Source organism: Archocentrus centrarchus, chromosome 23 (assembly GCF_007364275.1).
Source record: "Archocentrus centrarchus isolate MPI-CPG fArcCen1 chromosome 23, fArcCen1, whole genome shotgun sequence".
NCBI classification, from domain to species: domain Eukaryota; kingdom Metazoa; phylum Chordata; class Actinopteri; order Cichliformes; family Cichlidae; genus Archocentrus; species Archocentrus centrarchus.
The window spans coordinates 18,809,933-18,826,115 of NC_044368.1; the positions used below are offsets into that span (position 1 = coordinate 18,809,933).

The 16,183-nt window shown below is 41.3% G+C and overlaps 1 protein-coding gene across 1 annotated transcript in view; it reads left to right on the forward strand.

Moving 5' to 3' along the window:
* LOC115773816 (chemokine-like protein TAFA-2) overlaps window positions 1-16,183 on the forward strand; it is a 150,360-nt gene that overhangs the window by 69,112 nt on the left and 65,065 nt on the right. Inside the window, exon 4 of the mRNA XM_030720735.1 lies at window positions 3,824-3,948. Coding sequence (XP_030576595.1) covers window positions 3,824-3,948 — 125 coding nt within the window. The remainder of the gene's footprint in view (window positions 1-3,823; window positions 3,949-16,183) is intronic.

Genomic DNA, 16,183 nt, shown 5'->3' on the forward strand with positions numbered 1-16,183 from the left:
TGTTCTCCCTGTGTCTATGTGGGTTTCCTCCCACAATCTGAAGACATGTGGTTACAGGTGTGAATGGCTGTCTCCCTCTCTCTGTGTCAGCCCTGCAACAGGCTGGTGACCTGTATGGGGTGTACCCTGCATCTTACTCCCTTGTCAGCTGGGATGGGCTCCAGCCCCCCCAATGACCATGAAAAGGATAGATTAAAAGACATTTTAATTTTTCACAAACTATAAAAGGTAAGTTTGGTCAATTAGAACATACAATTTAGTTAACCCCTTAACTGGCAGCAAAAAAATCACCTGACAAAAACTACATAACGCCTTTTGGTTATTATTGGCTCTGAAAAACCCATTTCATAGCCTGGTCCGCCGGCCGAATGAAGTGCATTTTATATGGCAGGCTAGACCCTCCCATTTTGATTGACCAATCATGTTAAGAAATGGGTTTGCTAGAGCCAGTGATACTCAGAGGGCGTCACGTAGCTTTGTCAGGTGATTTGGTGCAGCCAGTTACATGATTGGCCGAATGAGGTGTCAATAAAAATGGGAGGGTCCAGCCTGCCATATAAAAGGGACTACAAACGGCCCGTCAGCGGGCCCTGGCCAGTTGATTGGAAATGGAGTGGTGCTTACTTAACGAGCTGAGTTAAATAAATGGGTGGTGAATGATTGCTTAAACTAAGTATCTTCAGTTACTGAAACTCTGCTATTAGTACATTCACCTTAGACCTTCCATTCCATTCCAAAAGGGCCTCAAGTGCACTGAACATAGTCCCCTGCACTTATTCAACTGTTTCATTACTTAAAAAATTTAAGGCAACAAGTTACTTTGGTTTTTTTAAGCAGAATCAACTTATCTGGGTTTACAGTGCACTCACCAATCGATTAGGGAATATGTAGTGACCTGAGGTTGTCAGGGGGTCGCTGACTGGTCTCTAGGCCTGTGTGACTGAGGTCTTAGCTGAATCACTAAGCTTAACTGGCAGAGATTTCCAATCTCGCTACTGATCACCCTGTCAAATCAATGTTGAAACCACATGCTGGTTTTTGAAGTCCAACTCCAGTTGAGGGATTTGTTTCAAACTAATCTACTGAATAAATAACAGTGAACTGATTACAGTGGTAGACTCAAGGGACTGCTACATCCTGAACAGAGTTGGTGGGAGCCTTGTGCTGGGGAAACATGTTTATTCATTGAAGATTTTGAGGGGAAAAGCCTAGGCTTCCTTCTTGTTAGAGAATAAAATTAATGTTATGTCTATACAGTAAATTTAAAACTAGTCCAACTAGTGATTTAACATAGCGTAAAGACTGTGCGACTCTGGAGACTCGATGAATGAGTAGGGGAGTTCCTCGTGGTAGCAGTTTTTTCAGGTGCTGTGGATTTTTTGATAGCTTCCATTACTTTGTTTCTCCTCTGACTGGCCAGAACAGCACAGTTTTTCTGTCCCATGTGTCCTGTGAGCATTAAGAAAACACACATTCAGAATGTGGGTCGTTCTCTATCACCTGACACAGACGAGAGAAGCTGTGAGTGAGCGGGCCTTGTTCATGCAAACACACAGTTAGGACAGGTTCCAGCCAAAAGGTAGAGGGTGAGGCAAGGACCAGCTTGCATATCCATCGTAAGAAAAGATTATTCATAACAATAATAATAATAAACTTTATTTATATTAGCACATTTAAAAACAGGCTTCAAAAAGTGTTGACAGAAGTGCAAAGGCAAAACACTCACTGATGTCTCTCACACACACACACACACACACACACACACACACACACACACACACACACACACACACACACACACACACACACACACACACACACACACACAAAACAAAAGGAATAAAAACAGAAATAAATTAAAAGACTGGAGGCAGGCAATTAGCAAGACAACTAAAGGACGATGACCAGAAGATAAAAGACATCGCAGACATTAAAATCAGTTAACAGGAAGTCTATAAAAATGGGTTTTAAGGTGTAATTTAAAGTAAGTCACTGATTCTGAGAGCCTGATCTCCTCAGGCAGGTCATTGCAGAGCTGACAGGCTCTGATAGCAAAAGCACGGTCACCTTTAGATTTAAGTCTCCACTTTGGAACAACACCTGAGGATCCGAGGCGACGAGCAGGTTCATAGAGTGGTGACATTTCTGCCACATAGCTTGAGGCTAGACCCAGATGACCTCTGGTAGACATGTATATTTTGTTAAAAGGAACAATAACACAGCATAAAGGGAACTAACAACAAAGACTCATCAGTCTGGAGGTGTTTCACACTCATAATGCTGAACATTTCTGCTTGCAGTAGTTTAGATGACTTAATTTCTGATTTGGAATGTGGACAAGTAAGTTGACGCTGATACACTTTCTCTGTCAGCCTCCCTTTCTTTTATTGCTCTGATGTGAGTTGCTGCCATCTTCACATCACCTGTAACCCATCCACAACCCACACGGTGAAACAGAGAGCAGAGGAAGCGAGGAGAGAAACTAGCATGACTTTGACAGCAAATCATTTCACCTTATTTTTTCCTAGTCTTGTTGTGGTCTTTTAGATTTGCATATATATTGTTTTGTCTTATAAAATAACGCTTCAAACCTAATACTTCCTTACACGTTAATTAATGATTCCCAGTCTCTCACTCACAGTGAGGGACAGTCAGCTTATTCATTTAATAATGAAAGAGAAATTCAAGATATCTGCTTGAATTCTGGGACTGAAAAAGTTAGATCTGTGTATCCCAGTACGATCATTTACGAGTATAAACTCAAGGTCAGTGCATTGATTCCAATGCATTTTTATAGCTGCACTAAAATAATGTAAGAAAAACAAAGCATAACTTTAATTCTTTTCCCCAGATGCTTTTCATTCTGAGCTGCCCTCGTCTTTTTACAGCATCATTAACTGTTAAGTGAGATGTATCCCGTACACTTTTTGTATGTTTAGTTATCAATACTCCCATTTCATTTCATGAGAAACCTTTGTGGCTTTTTAATAGCTGCTGTTACACAACCACCATCTGCTTGCAGTTGACCTGATGCACTTTTTACACCACACTGCTGCCATAACCCCAGCTGCGTAATTCAAATTGATTCCCTCATGTCATAACATCTCCATTCTCTGCAATTTGCTTGAGTGAGGCTCCGGTGGTATGTGTGTATTATAATACCCATTCTCTTCATTAGGAAGTACACCAACAGCAGTGGAAGGGGTTGTGGAATATGGATAATGACCTCTGTAATAAGCCAAATTTAAATAATGTCTTGTAGATCGCAGGATTAGCAGTTTAATGCTCACTGTTGTGCAGGCAGATGAGATGAGGTAGTGCTATCAATGCAAGTGAATGCTTTCCGCTTACATGACTGGAGTCACATCTGCTCCCGCCCCACCCTTACACTTGGATCAAATTTATCACAAGGATGTTCTAATGTTTGAATGCTCAAACTAGAAGAGAGTGTTACCAGTCAAAAAGCAAATCTTACATCACGTAAGATGGCTGTCAGAATGTGACATGGCTTGATGAGAGACATGTATGATGGTGGGATCCCTCGTTTCAGACTCAGAATGAGGTTGAGACCTAAATGAAAATGGTGTCGAACTGAAATTACAAAATAAAAATGAATCACTTTTAATACAAAAACTCAAAAATGTCATTTGTTCCAGATGCATGATGGTAAAGATGTTTCTCTTTATTATTGCAGGGTTTTTTTTTAATGTAATTTACATTTTCAAACTGTAATATATTCTGTCATCATTATTTCCAAAGGATAACACAGTGAACAAAGATATTTCCATCTATTTGTTCTTTGACCTTTCTGTGTTTCTGCTAGCCTCAATAGTGGAACAGAAGTGGTGGTGTCAGATGCATCCGTGCCTTGATGGAGAGGAATGTAAAGTTCTTCCTGATCTGAAGGGTTGGAGCTGTGCTACAGGGAACAAGATCAAAACCACTAAGGCAAGTTTAAGAAGCGAGCCATCAGTGCCACATCCAAACCTGTTGAATCTGACCTAACACGCTTAAGCTCTTCAAGGTCAACAGACTGTGGCTTCTATTACTGTCGTCTCTCTCGCCTTTACCTAAAAACTGATGTTTGCAGTCGCTGCTTGGACCCCCCTTGGGGCCTGTAATCAATGGGCTGCCATGTCTCCTTAGCACTTTCAGGCCACTTCAAGCACCCAAACTGGCCAATTACTCACTCCAATTACCTGCTTTTAACGTTGTAACACGATGCCCGTATCCTTCACTGTGTTATGACGACCCGTAGACTTCAGTTCTGCCTCTCTCCATGTACTTAATTATTTAAACTGCCTGCACCACACCTGCCTGGAGCCAGGAGCCTGGAGCCTGGGGCTATTGATTAAGGGATTTGTCGGGACCTCAAAATGGGATATCTATACATCTTTATAATCATTTTTTTCTTTTAGTGGTCCAGGCTTCTGAGATGAGAGTGAATATCTAGTGATGTCTGGGAACAGATTTAGTTAATTATCACATGGTGATATATCTCTTCTTTTGTTGTTTGATAGATTTCTGCTGACAGAGACCAGCTTTGGTAACGTCAGATGCTTCACAGCGGAGTCCAGGTGATAAATCTGTTATCATCTCCTTATCATATTTGATATTTCAAAGTTTTACTTGTCTTAATTTATTAGAGTTCTAACTTTCATTTTGAAAGAATAGAGAGAAATCTCAAAGAGTGCTCTTTTTTTTTTTTACATTATAGTCAAATGATATTATTAACCACATCTCCCAGTAGTCTAACTACACCAGAGTGGGGAGCGAGAAGAGGTATATGATCCAAACACACAACAACAACCTGTTCAAAGCATCAGCATTTCCCAGTGGATTTATCTCGCACACCTTTGAACTCAGTCAGAGAAACAAGTGTCTTAAGTTTCAGATCTTTCTGCAGGCTGCTTAAAGCAGCGGGGGGTCGCGCTTTCTTCTTCACCTCTGCTCAGCTTTTGGGAAAACAGCACAACATAAACTAGGAATTCTCAGCTATTCTGACCTGTATGGTTGTATCATAAATGCACAGAACGCACCCCGGAAGCAGCTTCAGAGTTCAAAATGCAAACAATGCGATGACTGGCTACAACAAAGCCTGGGACACAGTGGGGAATAGAGTCAGTTTGGAGCACGTCTCAGTGTGATAAACAGTGTCTGACATGTAAATATGTTGAGCCGCAGCAATGACTTTTGCACATTTAAAGCCCCAAATGGCAGCAAGAGGTAACAGTTTAAACTGTATCTTTTATACAGATAAACACAGACATCCTCAAAGGTGGCATCAGTAACCTGCACTGTCTGCGATGCTTTATACCACAGGGATGAGAGGAACAATCTAACATGGGCTAGTGCCGCTTTCTGTGTACAGAAAGCTGCTTTTTACTGTTCATAGTTCTCTGATAATTTTATATTTTTAAACCTCAGATCATCCCGCACATTCCAGAGTTACAATTCAATTTGAACAGATGAAAAAGTCTGCAGTGTCTCACGTTGAGGAGAATCATTTCTCAGGGAGATTTGTGTTTTCTTCTTGGAATTGCAGTACGGAGGATTTCGGAACAACTTTTTGATGCTTTTGTCGCATAATCTTCCAAATGACTCTGACTGCAACATAATGTAGAAAAATGGGAGAAAAAAAAAAAAGAGAGAGAGAGAGAGAAAGAAGGAGAAATAAGCACTTTCTGGGTTTCTGCAAGTGCATGGCCAGGCAAATGTTACGATTCAGTACTTGCAGATTCCTTCATTTGTTCAGCTGCTACAGCATCAGTCTGCTTATGAGCACTCATTTATAGACTATATTACTTTCAGTTCATGGTAAAAGCAGGAAACATTCTCTGTACCCAGCTCTGTTGTTCAGTCCAGGTCACACAGGCTGTGTTACGGCATGTGGAGGTTAGTGCTTTGTTAACTGAAACATTTATACAGCCATGTGAAAAGTTTTCTAATTAGGTCCACGCTTCTGTTAAAGGGTTAATGAACTGAAGCAACGCTGTAAAGAAGAGAGGGTCAAAGTTCATCCCCAGTGATGTAAGAGACTGATAAAGTCATACCGATAACAATTGCTTCAGGTTATTGCTGCTAAAGGTGGCTCTATGAGCTACTGAATCATGGGGTGTATGTAGTTTTCCCAGGACTGCACAGAGTCCTGTGAAAAACACGACTGTACGTGATCATTTGCTCTGCAAAGACAGCATTTCTGGCATAAACCCTGTTAATCAAAGCGCCCGTTTGCCTTCCATTCTTCTGGGAGACTCTAATGACGCTAAACTGCTCTTTTAATTGGAAGAAATTAAAAGTGGGAATATATTAGCCAGCTCACCTTTATCATCAGGACAAAACTAATACTCCCACACAGAGAGAGGCAGAGGCATTTAAAAAAAAAAAAAACTAATCTTTTAACGTTGCCCCCGGTCTCTCACAGTCACCATCTTTCTTTCTAAGCTGCCGGTGCTAAGAAGCTGGTGGTGCATACTTTGAAGTGCACTACAATACATCACATTAGTTTAATAGAAAGCAGAGTGTCAGTAGTTTTGATGGTATTTAATATTATACTGGGACACACAGAGTAATCTGTCTTCAGTGTTGGATCAATAGCTTTGTTTGAATTTGGCAAACTTTATATACAATATCTAAAGCTAGCTGATGAGCAGATATTACCATTGCAGCTTTAAAGTGAAAGATTAGGTGTGGGCTGCTTAGATTTCTCAAACTATTACATTTCAGAGCTTGAAATGTTGCCATGATATTCTTGAAGGTTCAGCTTTGAGTCCTTGAGCTACAGCATTTTTCTAGGCCAATAATTCTACTGGCCTTTCACTGAACTACGAAGCAAAACAATATAACTGAGCTGCAGATCGATACTTGTTTTCACTCACTGATCTTTGGGTAGGTGCAAACACTGTTTTGAAAAGAGCACTTTTGCCCGTCCATAAAAGTCATTTCTGTGCTTTAGCACGATTTAACCATCTGCTTTTTTTGTCATTTTGAAAGCACCAGTCAGCCGTGGCTGAAAATGCAAGGCATCCTAATTTTATAATGCTGCTTCCAAATTTAAAGGAAGATGATAAATTAGTTTAAAAGAAGTTTGAATGAAGAGCAACATCCCACCAAGATTTGTGAAGGCAGGAGCTTCTCACAGTTGGATACAAATGGAGCCCATCCTACGGTACCAGGCTTTCCCACTGACAGGACTCAGTTTTTTATTTACCTGTGTAGCAAATGCAGGTTTTAATGTCAGGTACGCCTGATAAATGAATACTTAAGGTTTTCTTTTCCTCCCATTCTGCCACTTCCTGGATGCTAATCTGCTATATTTCTACCATTAAAATCAATGCTGAGCAACATCCCACCTATAAATTTCCCTGAAGAACAGTGACTATAAGTTTTGTGGCAGAAATTGCCCATTAGTCCAAACCATAAAACTTAATTTGGGGAGAGGTGGCTCTGTAGTGCCACCAGTTTCAGTTTTTGCTGATTTTTTTCAGGCTGCTTCACACATAAAACTTGCTACCTGTTCATCTTTTAAATGGCCATGCTAGGAAAAACACAGTCACAGTAGTTAGAGCACAAAACATTTTGCAGAAAAGGACGCTGCAGTGTTCCAATTACACAGCTAAATTACACAAACATGAGCCCTGTACCTGCTGCGTTAAGGCTTTGAGCCAGCCTTTCTTCAGGAGCTGAATAGAAATGAATCTTTTGCCAGTTAAATTAGCACTTGTCAGTCGCCAATTAAATGAACACAATACTGAGGGAAGACTTAGTTTTTCCTCTTAGTATTTTTAGCGTTGTTTGAGACAGTTACTCGAATCCTGTTAATGATCCGCCTCCTGAGGTGAGACACATTGTAGATCCATCTCTGAAGACAGTTTCTCTTCTGACAAGAAATGGCTTTGCTATTTGTTATTTCAGCCTGAAATTATTCTCAAATTAGTGGCACATTAATCACAGTGACAGCTCCAAATGTAAATGACTCTTTAATAAAAAAAAAAAAAAAAGAGAAGACTTTATCCTAAGCGTGTTCAGCGACCAGCAAAAGTGCCGCGACAGCCTGAACTCGCAGAAACTCCTCACTCCGTGCTTGATATGATTATGCAGGTTTTCTTGTCAAGTGGTGGCCTGATGGCTTTTGGATGGTTTTGGTTTCCTGCATAATTGAGGATGATTAAAATGAAACTATGCATTGCCATGCTGCTCTGCCCAATTCTGCATCAAACAGACCATTTGTGAATTAATCTAACCAGGCTGTCAAAACTGTCTGTTTGCTGTCAGAAGTTCAGCATCAATAATGGGGGCCTTACAAGTCCGGCAATGGCTTCCTACAGTTCGTCAAACCTACGTGGTGGCTGACAGGCGGTTGGAATTGATAGGGGATGTTGTTATGAAGGTTGTTATGCTAGGCTCCTTGAGTCTTTTCCAGAATGTACTTTTAGAGGAGCTGCCAGTCAGCCGCTGAGCTTCATGACAGGCAATTTAATCTCAAGGAGAATGGAGGTCTTCAGAGTATGTGACAGCAGAGAACAGGGAGACAAGTGCAAACCCAACCCAACAGCATCTCGTAACCTAATGTTGCACTGTGTGTACGACAGTGTGATAACAGTGTATGCAGATATATATAAAGCAGTTAGTTAACAGGCACAGGAATAACACAGCGGAGCTTCAGATGTGTTTCACTGTCAGTAGGAGCTGCTGCACAGTTTCTACGCACGAGTGTTAATCAGAAGAAGTTGCCGACTCTACAGCTCATGTTGTGTTAAACGCTTGCTGTCATGGCCCTGAAAATCTGTGGCTATATACAGTCAATTTTTGTCCTTCATTTTATAATAAATATATAAAGAGCACCTGTAAATGTGTAGCACACAGCCCTCATGTCCATATATTGTACTAGAGTGATTTGAATAATTTGCACATTTCTTAATAGCATAGGCAGGTCAAAGATAGATTTATCTCAGTTTAAGCCCAAATGTTATTATGTCATTATATCACAAAAAAACCCTCTAAATGTTCAAAAAAAGACAGTTGATTCATTACCTTAGACCCACTGTTTTTTTCTTTTAAACCTGCAACATTTAAGTAAAAATTCACCACTCAGTGACTGTTTTATGAGCAAGTGTTAGCGTAGATCTGGAGTGGTGCAGTGTTTAATGCTGTTGCCTTTCTGCAAGAAGGTGGAGTCTTTCTGTGGAGCTTGAATGTTCTCGCAGAGTCCATAGTTAGATGAAACTGGCTGTAGGTGTGGATGTGAAAGTGTGTGGTTGTTGGGACTGTTTCCAGCTGTACCCCACCTCGTCCCCTACCACAGATGGGATAGGCTCCAGCCCAGTGACCCTAAGCTGGATAACTGCTTAACAAAACTAGTTCATAGATGGTCTGAAGTCCCCAGTTTACAGTTTGGTAGATAGCTATGACATGATTGTCTTATCATTATAAGCTGGCCTCTGCTGTGACTCTGCAGTGGGGATTTTTTTTCTAAATAAACCAATTATATCCTTTAAGGCTGCTGTTAAGCATCTTATTGGCCTACTGTTGCATTAATTACACATAAAACAGCTAAAAAAAAATCAAAGAAGTTAAAAAAGGAATAAAGACTGAAGAAAAATGTAAATACTTGAAGCATTTTACCTGTTCAGCTCTGTAACAGAACCACGCTGGTACCACGGAGAGTGCCAAATGCTCAGCCCACAGAGCCGCGCTAGTACCACGGACAGCGCCAGTGTCTGTAACAGAACCGCGCTGGTACCACGGACAGCGCCAAATGTTCAGCCCACAGAACCGCGTTGGTACCATGGAGAGCGCCAAATGTTCAGCCCACAGAGCCGCGCTGGTACCACGGACAGCGCCAGTGTCTGAAACAGCTCTGGTTGCTGGCAATGTGACTCTGGAGGCCTCACCTCAGCATAACCTGCCATGCATACTAATCCTAATGTCTGTGGCCACAATATCCTGTTGTCTTTAGGGTCTGTCTACTTATGTCCACTAATTAATTACTGTAGGCTGAATCATCCATTGCTGTAGGTGAATGTAATTAACTGTGACTCTGTGCTCTCTTGCTGGAAGTGGAAGATAAACTCCCCACTCCTTTCTCTCTCTCTATCTCTCTCTCTCTCTCTCTCTCTCTCTCTCTCACACACACACACACACACACACACACACACACACACACACACACACACACACACACACACACACACACACACACACACACACACACACACACCATCTTTTTACAGAAGTGAAGAGCAACTACCTAATCCTGTGCACCTATTCTGTTTGTGACACACAATTAGCATCATAGCGACTGGATATTTCATTGCAGCATCCTTATCTCAGTCACCAGGGCTCACAACTTTTCTTGCAGAAACTCAGCTAGACAATTAGCACATAGCAAACATTAGCAATAACAATGTTGATCTTTGCAGTCCAGAAGAAACAATACCAACAATACCAGCATAATTACTCCAACAGCTGTCTCCAGCAGTGGGAAGCTACTCTTATCATTTTCACTTTGAAAACTGAGCATGATTTCTGTCTGAGCATTGCTGCTTTGTTGATAAGGTGCTTCAGCCACTGTTTGCCACCTATAACACCTGTCCATCCATGTCTGCCTTTCCATCGGCATTTCTAAAGGACATAACATCACAGCAGTCAGCTTACAGTTAGTATGTTCAGTTTACTTTTTTTTTTCAGCTTTCATGTCTCTTCATGCGACCTTTTGTACGGACCTCTGGACTGTCATAATGCCCAATGATCATTCCTCTGGCCTTCCAATAAAAGCAATAAAAGCCTGTGATGAGTGTTTTTATTTATTTATTTATTATTGACTGAGTAGCTCTGTAGCTGAGAGGCTGCACATGGTAAAAAAGAAAGCTAACTGGTACTAATGGGGCTCCATAGTGTAGTGGTTTACACATCTGCATGGTAAGTGAAAGGATTTAGCTGGATTTGAACCAGCCCCTTTGGGGCACCGTCAGGTGTAGAACTCTGTTAAATTAAGCATGTGGAGTTATGTGCTGTGGCGTTCATTAGTCAGTCAAATCAGTGGAAATTCAGTCAACAACTCCCACTGAATTGACTCATTGTAGGAATTCAGTCAACATAAAGACTACAAGGACACATATAGGTTGAAAGCTTGAACAAAAAAGAGAAGAAAGCCTGAAAAAAAAAATCAACAACAAAAAAAGCAGGCAGCTTCTCGAGGACCAACATGAACAAAAGCAGCCTCAGTGTTTCTACATGTTTGAATAACTCTATATGGCACCTATGTCGCTTGGCTGGTGCTCAGTGTGCCAGCGGTCCAGAGGAGGGGTGCATAGTGGCAGATGTTTCTCTCTTCAGTTTAAATCACCTAACAGGTGATGTCATATTTACACAGCACTCATTTGCTTATTTGTCGTATAAACGTTCTTGTGGGCTTTTCAGACCTTTTTAGACCTTTTTTTTTTCCCCAGTAAAGATGAACTCAGTTTCCTCACAGTGACAAACATCAAAAGTAAACAGCAAGCCTGAGAAAATCAGGGCTTCAGATTTGAATAATGCATCTGATTCTCTTGTTGCTTTGCCGACATCTTTGACATGTCAATCAGCGTAGGCGGGAGCGTTCTGTTAATAAAGTTGAGTTTTATAACTGGTGGCTGTGCTGTTCTTCTGTTTAGCTCCATGTGCAGTTTTTATTTCTGTTCTTTCGTGACCTCACACACTTACGTGCTGTATGTATGTAAAAATAATGATGCGTGCTGTAGCTCGCTCATAGATGGTGTTCTGATGATTGTGCAGCCGTCCCGGCTCTGACTGTGTTTCATCAGGATTTTCTTCTGATTCAGGTGAACCAACAGTTCTGGCCTGCGGGATCATCAAAGGAGAAGAGAGAAATGCAAAGGACCTTTCTGTAAATAGAGACATCCTTTCTTCTGGACTGCAATTAATCTTTGGAAAACTCTGAATGCTTCTTCCTGAACTGTGTGGACATCAAAAAGAGGAGCGGATCCTATTAAAAGTACTGATCATTCAGCGCTCCTTTTTGAAGGACTCCATATGATTAGCCTTACCGGACAACAGGATTTAATCTGACATCGTACTGCTTGTAGTGGAACACAACAGTGAACTTTGCCTATATGTGATTTCTAGAGTAACACCTCCTTTACAGGGGATTTCTTTTTTTTTTTTTTTTTTTTGCATCACATGTTGTCCAGCGTGAACAGCAGGTCAATATGTTGTATAAGCATTGCAGATATCGAACACAAAATGTATCGTGGCTTATTCTCTAACAGAGTGTAGTTGGAAAAGTTTAAATATGGGTTAAATATATTTATACGGGGTGGTTTTCAAAGAGATGCACAGCCACAGTCGGGAGGGGTTCAACCCGGATGCTAAAGTGATGAATCACTGCACTGAACCAGCACTAAAAATGGCGTCAGCTGATCAGAGCTACCAGCTGTTACCAGACAGCGAGAGGAGTCCAGTTGTGGTCTGCTGTTCCTCTGAAAATCATCCTGTCATTTCCTGCCACTACTACTGGATTTTTCTTATTATTTTCTTCTTCTTATTATTATTATTAATTCTTTTTTGTAATATGGCTCTGTAGTTCAGATTTTTGACAAGCGTGTAGTGTAAATTAAACACAGCATCTGGCCGCCAGCTGGGCGATGACAGCAGCGCTCCTAAAGCTGCCTTCAGCTAGTTACTCAAGTATGATTTGCTGATCACCTTTTCGTAGGTATCGCTGACACTTCCTTTGTCTGTGTAAGTGATGACATCAGTAATAAACTATGGTTGTGTAACTAAAGCCGTGCGTCTTTTAACCATCTGTTTGCCAGTGAGCAAAAAGTCCCTGGTTTGATCCCAGGATCACACAAATCCCTCACGTGGGCAAACCCTCAAAATGATGGTCCCCAGAAGATGAGTTTCAAGACTTTATGTGATTAGCAGGTATAACCACACACTGTTTTATTTCTACTGAATGAACCGGCACAGAACTCCATGCAAACGTTCGTGGCTCCCACAGGATAATGAGAATTTTTCTTCTAGTGCCACCGTGAAGTTCCCATTTGCAGCTTTGAATGAAATGTCTTAACAACTGTTGGCTGCACAGAAGTGGAATTTGGTGCAGATGATCACTATCCGCCCAGCCTGCAGTGAAATAACTTTAGCAATCCTGGACTTTAGTGAGGTAATTCCTGCAGGGTGAATGACACCTCTTTCAGCCTCGGCTGCATGTAGCTGGATTCTAAGTTAAAATGGTAAAATGATGTTTTCACACATGATGTCAGGGGAATTAGACCGTTCACAGATGTCCTTTTTTACATGTAGCACACAGCATGAGGCAGTCAGCTTCAGACACACTACGAGAGCACTCTGGTTTAGGTGACGGAGCTTCTTGAATGGAGCGCACAGGAGGCAGGACGAACAGATGATGCCTACCTAACAAGTGCCTGTGCTGTTCTCACACTTGCACAGTCAGACATCAAACAGACTGTGCCAGGGAGCTGGCAGGTTAAACACCGTGTGTTGGACATTTGTATTGTCACATTGAGTAATTTCTAAAAGCGTTAGGTGCTGCAGCGCACGTGTGAATGCTGATGTTAGCGCTATTATTGCTGTGCTTGCATAGCACTTTAAACACTTTTGACTGCAAGCCTCATTCAGCCAATCATGCAGCGCTTTATTCTGTGCATAAGCTGCTTGTCTAACATTCATACACACACTAGCAAGTGGAGGCTCAGTATCTTGGTAGTGGAAATTTCTGTGTGCAAATTTATCCATGACAAATTTATGCAAATTTGTGAACACATTGACTGCCCAGTACAATCCACAAACAGCAGCACAGACCTGATGAAGGTCCAAGTAATCTACTAACGATGCAGACACATTTAACATGTAATCTGTCTAATATAGTTTAGTAGAGTAGGTTTTACACATTTCTCTTAAGTGACAGGCTGACAGCACAGAAGAATTTTAGCAAAATACCTGCAAAACCTGCTGGCAAAAGCGGATTTGTGTTACATCATGGAGGGCCAGAATTAAAAAAAAAAGATGGTTTGACCTCAAGAGAAGCACAAAGTTGATGCCGCAGTTATAGAGTGCCACCGAATTCTGACTGATAGCCTCCATTCATTCTAATGTGTCTTTAAATCAACACCATCAGCACTTTCTGTGGTCCTGAAACTGTAAGTCTTTTTTTATGTGAATGATGACGTGAAAGTTTACATAAAAAACATAAAACCTGAGGCCAAGGAATTAAGGATACTGAATAAATTCTTCTTCTTTCATTTCTTTCTCCAAATGATAATAACATCCCATCCCCCTGACAGGTAAATTGACAGGTGTGTAGAAAATTCTCATTCTCTACTTTCTAAAACACGCTCCCTGTTTGTGGCAGTGACTTCTCCTATAGTAGCATCAACAAACGCAGCTGAAGCCAGTTGACATTTCCTAAAGAAGAGTCTATGGATCAAAATGTTGCCTTTGCAAAAATGTTTTAAGGATTGAATTGGAGCCAAATAGTGTTCAGACTTTCCCTTCCTTTTGTGTGACTTTTTTTGCTATATAGAAACCAGCTCTGGAGGCTACAGGTGGATGCTGGTGTGGCGGAGCAGTTGAAACAGCAGGCACTGATACAGAGCAGCAGCTGAACTGACACATCAGAGGAGGAGATGGGAGAGTCTGCAGCTTAACTAGAACACCAAATTGGGAGGGTGTGTTTGGAGGATGAGGCATGTTAGTGTGTATGACGGAGCACAGCTCGTGTTGCCTCCCTGAACCAGCTCGCAGGCTTCGCTCCGCTAATTATAATGGTAAATCGTAAAAGGCATGGCATTTATATTGCACCACTCAAAGCACTTTTTACACTACAATACAATGCAATACACACACACACACACACACCGATGAACACACTGGGAACAACCTCTTATTAGTGTTTTACCTGCTGAGCCACAGCCACCTGTAGCCTGGCAGTTTATATAAAGGTGCCAGGACACGAAGCAAAGCCTGCTTCTAAAGCTAATCCAATGCAACACTTCTGCTTTTATAAAGTCTATTATATTCAAATTTTGTTGCCACTGTTTCAGTAAGGTGCTGATTCAGCTGCTCAGGGACAGTGCTGACAGCATTGATTTGCAAAGGATGTGCACTGGATTTTAAAACACTCAAGATGTGACTGAAGTGCAGACTTTTAACTTTAATTTAAGGGGTTTTACAAAGAAATGTGCATTAAGTGTTCAGGATTTAAGGCTATTTCTATACACAGCCCCCCATTTTCAGAGGCTCAAAAGTAACTGAGCAAACAAACATAACATTCAATATAAGGATTGTTTATAATACTTGGATGAATATCTGCCAGCCCTTTACTGCAGACACATTCAATTGTTGCTTGTTTGTGGGACTCTGTCTTCAGTTTTGTATTTAAGAGCTAAAAATCATACTCTGTTGGGTTAAGATCAGGTGACTGCCTCGGCTATTGAAGAATATCCCATTTCTTTGCCTTGGGAAACTCCTGGGTTGCTTTTGCAGTTTGCTGTCATGTCACAGTTCATCCTGCTGCTTCTATCAGCAGTCACATTATCAACAAACACTAGTGGCCCCATTCTCTGGACTTTGACAGCGGCACACTTACATCCTCAAGAGTGTTGTTGACTTGCTTAGATGTGAAATTGTTTTTCTTAAAAATGGAAATAATTCTGTCAGCGTTTGCTTTGGTTTGCTTTTGGTGTTGCCGAGCTGGCCAGTGCATTTTAAGAACGTACCAGCTGGTTTGAACACTCTCTCTTTTCAGCCTAATGACAGCCTCTCTCACTCGCATAGACATCTCTTTGGGCCTCATATTGGAAATTGCAGTAAAAAGCTATAATCATCTTCACATATTATTTCTGCTTCACCTGTCATTAAATAACAGGGGGACAGGCCTCACCTGTCCAAAAAAATGCTTGTCAGCAAGTTGTCCAATTACTTTTGAGTCTCTGAAAACGGGAGACTGTATAAAAATGCAATACTGCAATAATGTAATTCAAGTTGAAAGTCCACACTTCAATCACGTCTCAATTGTCTGATTTCAAATCACCACTGCATTGGTGCAGTACACCACTGCATTGGTGTACAGAGACAAGACTACAAAAATTGTGTCTTTGTCCAACAAACTGTGAAGCAAGCTCTGTTACACTGATTGGAAGAGCAGCCTACAACAAGA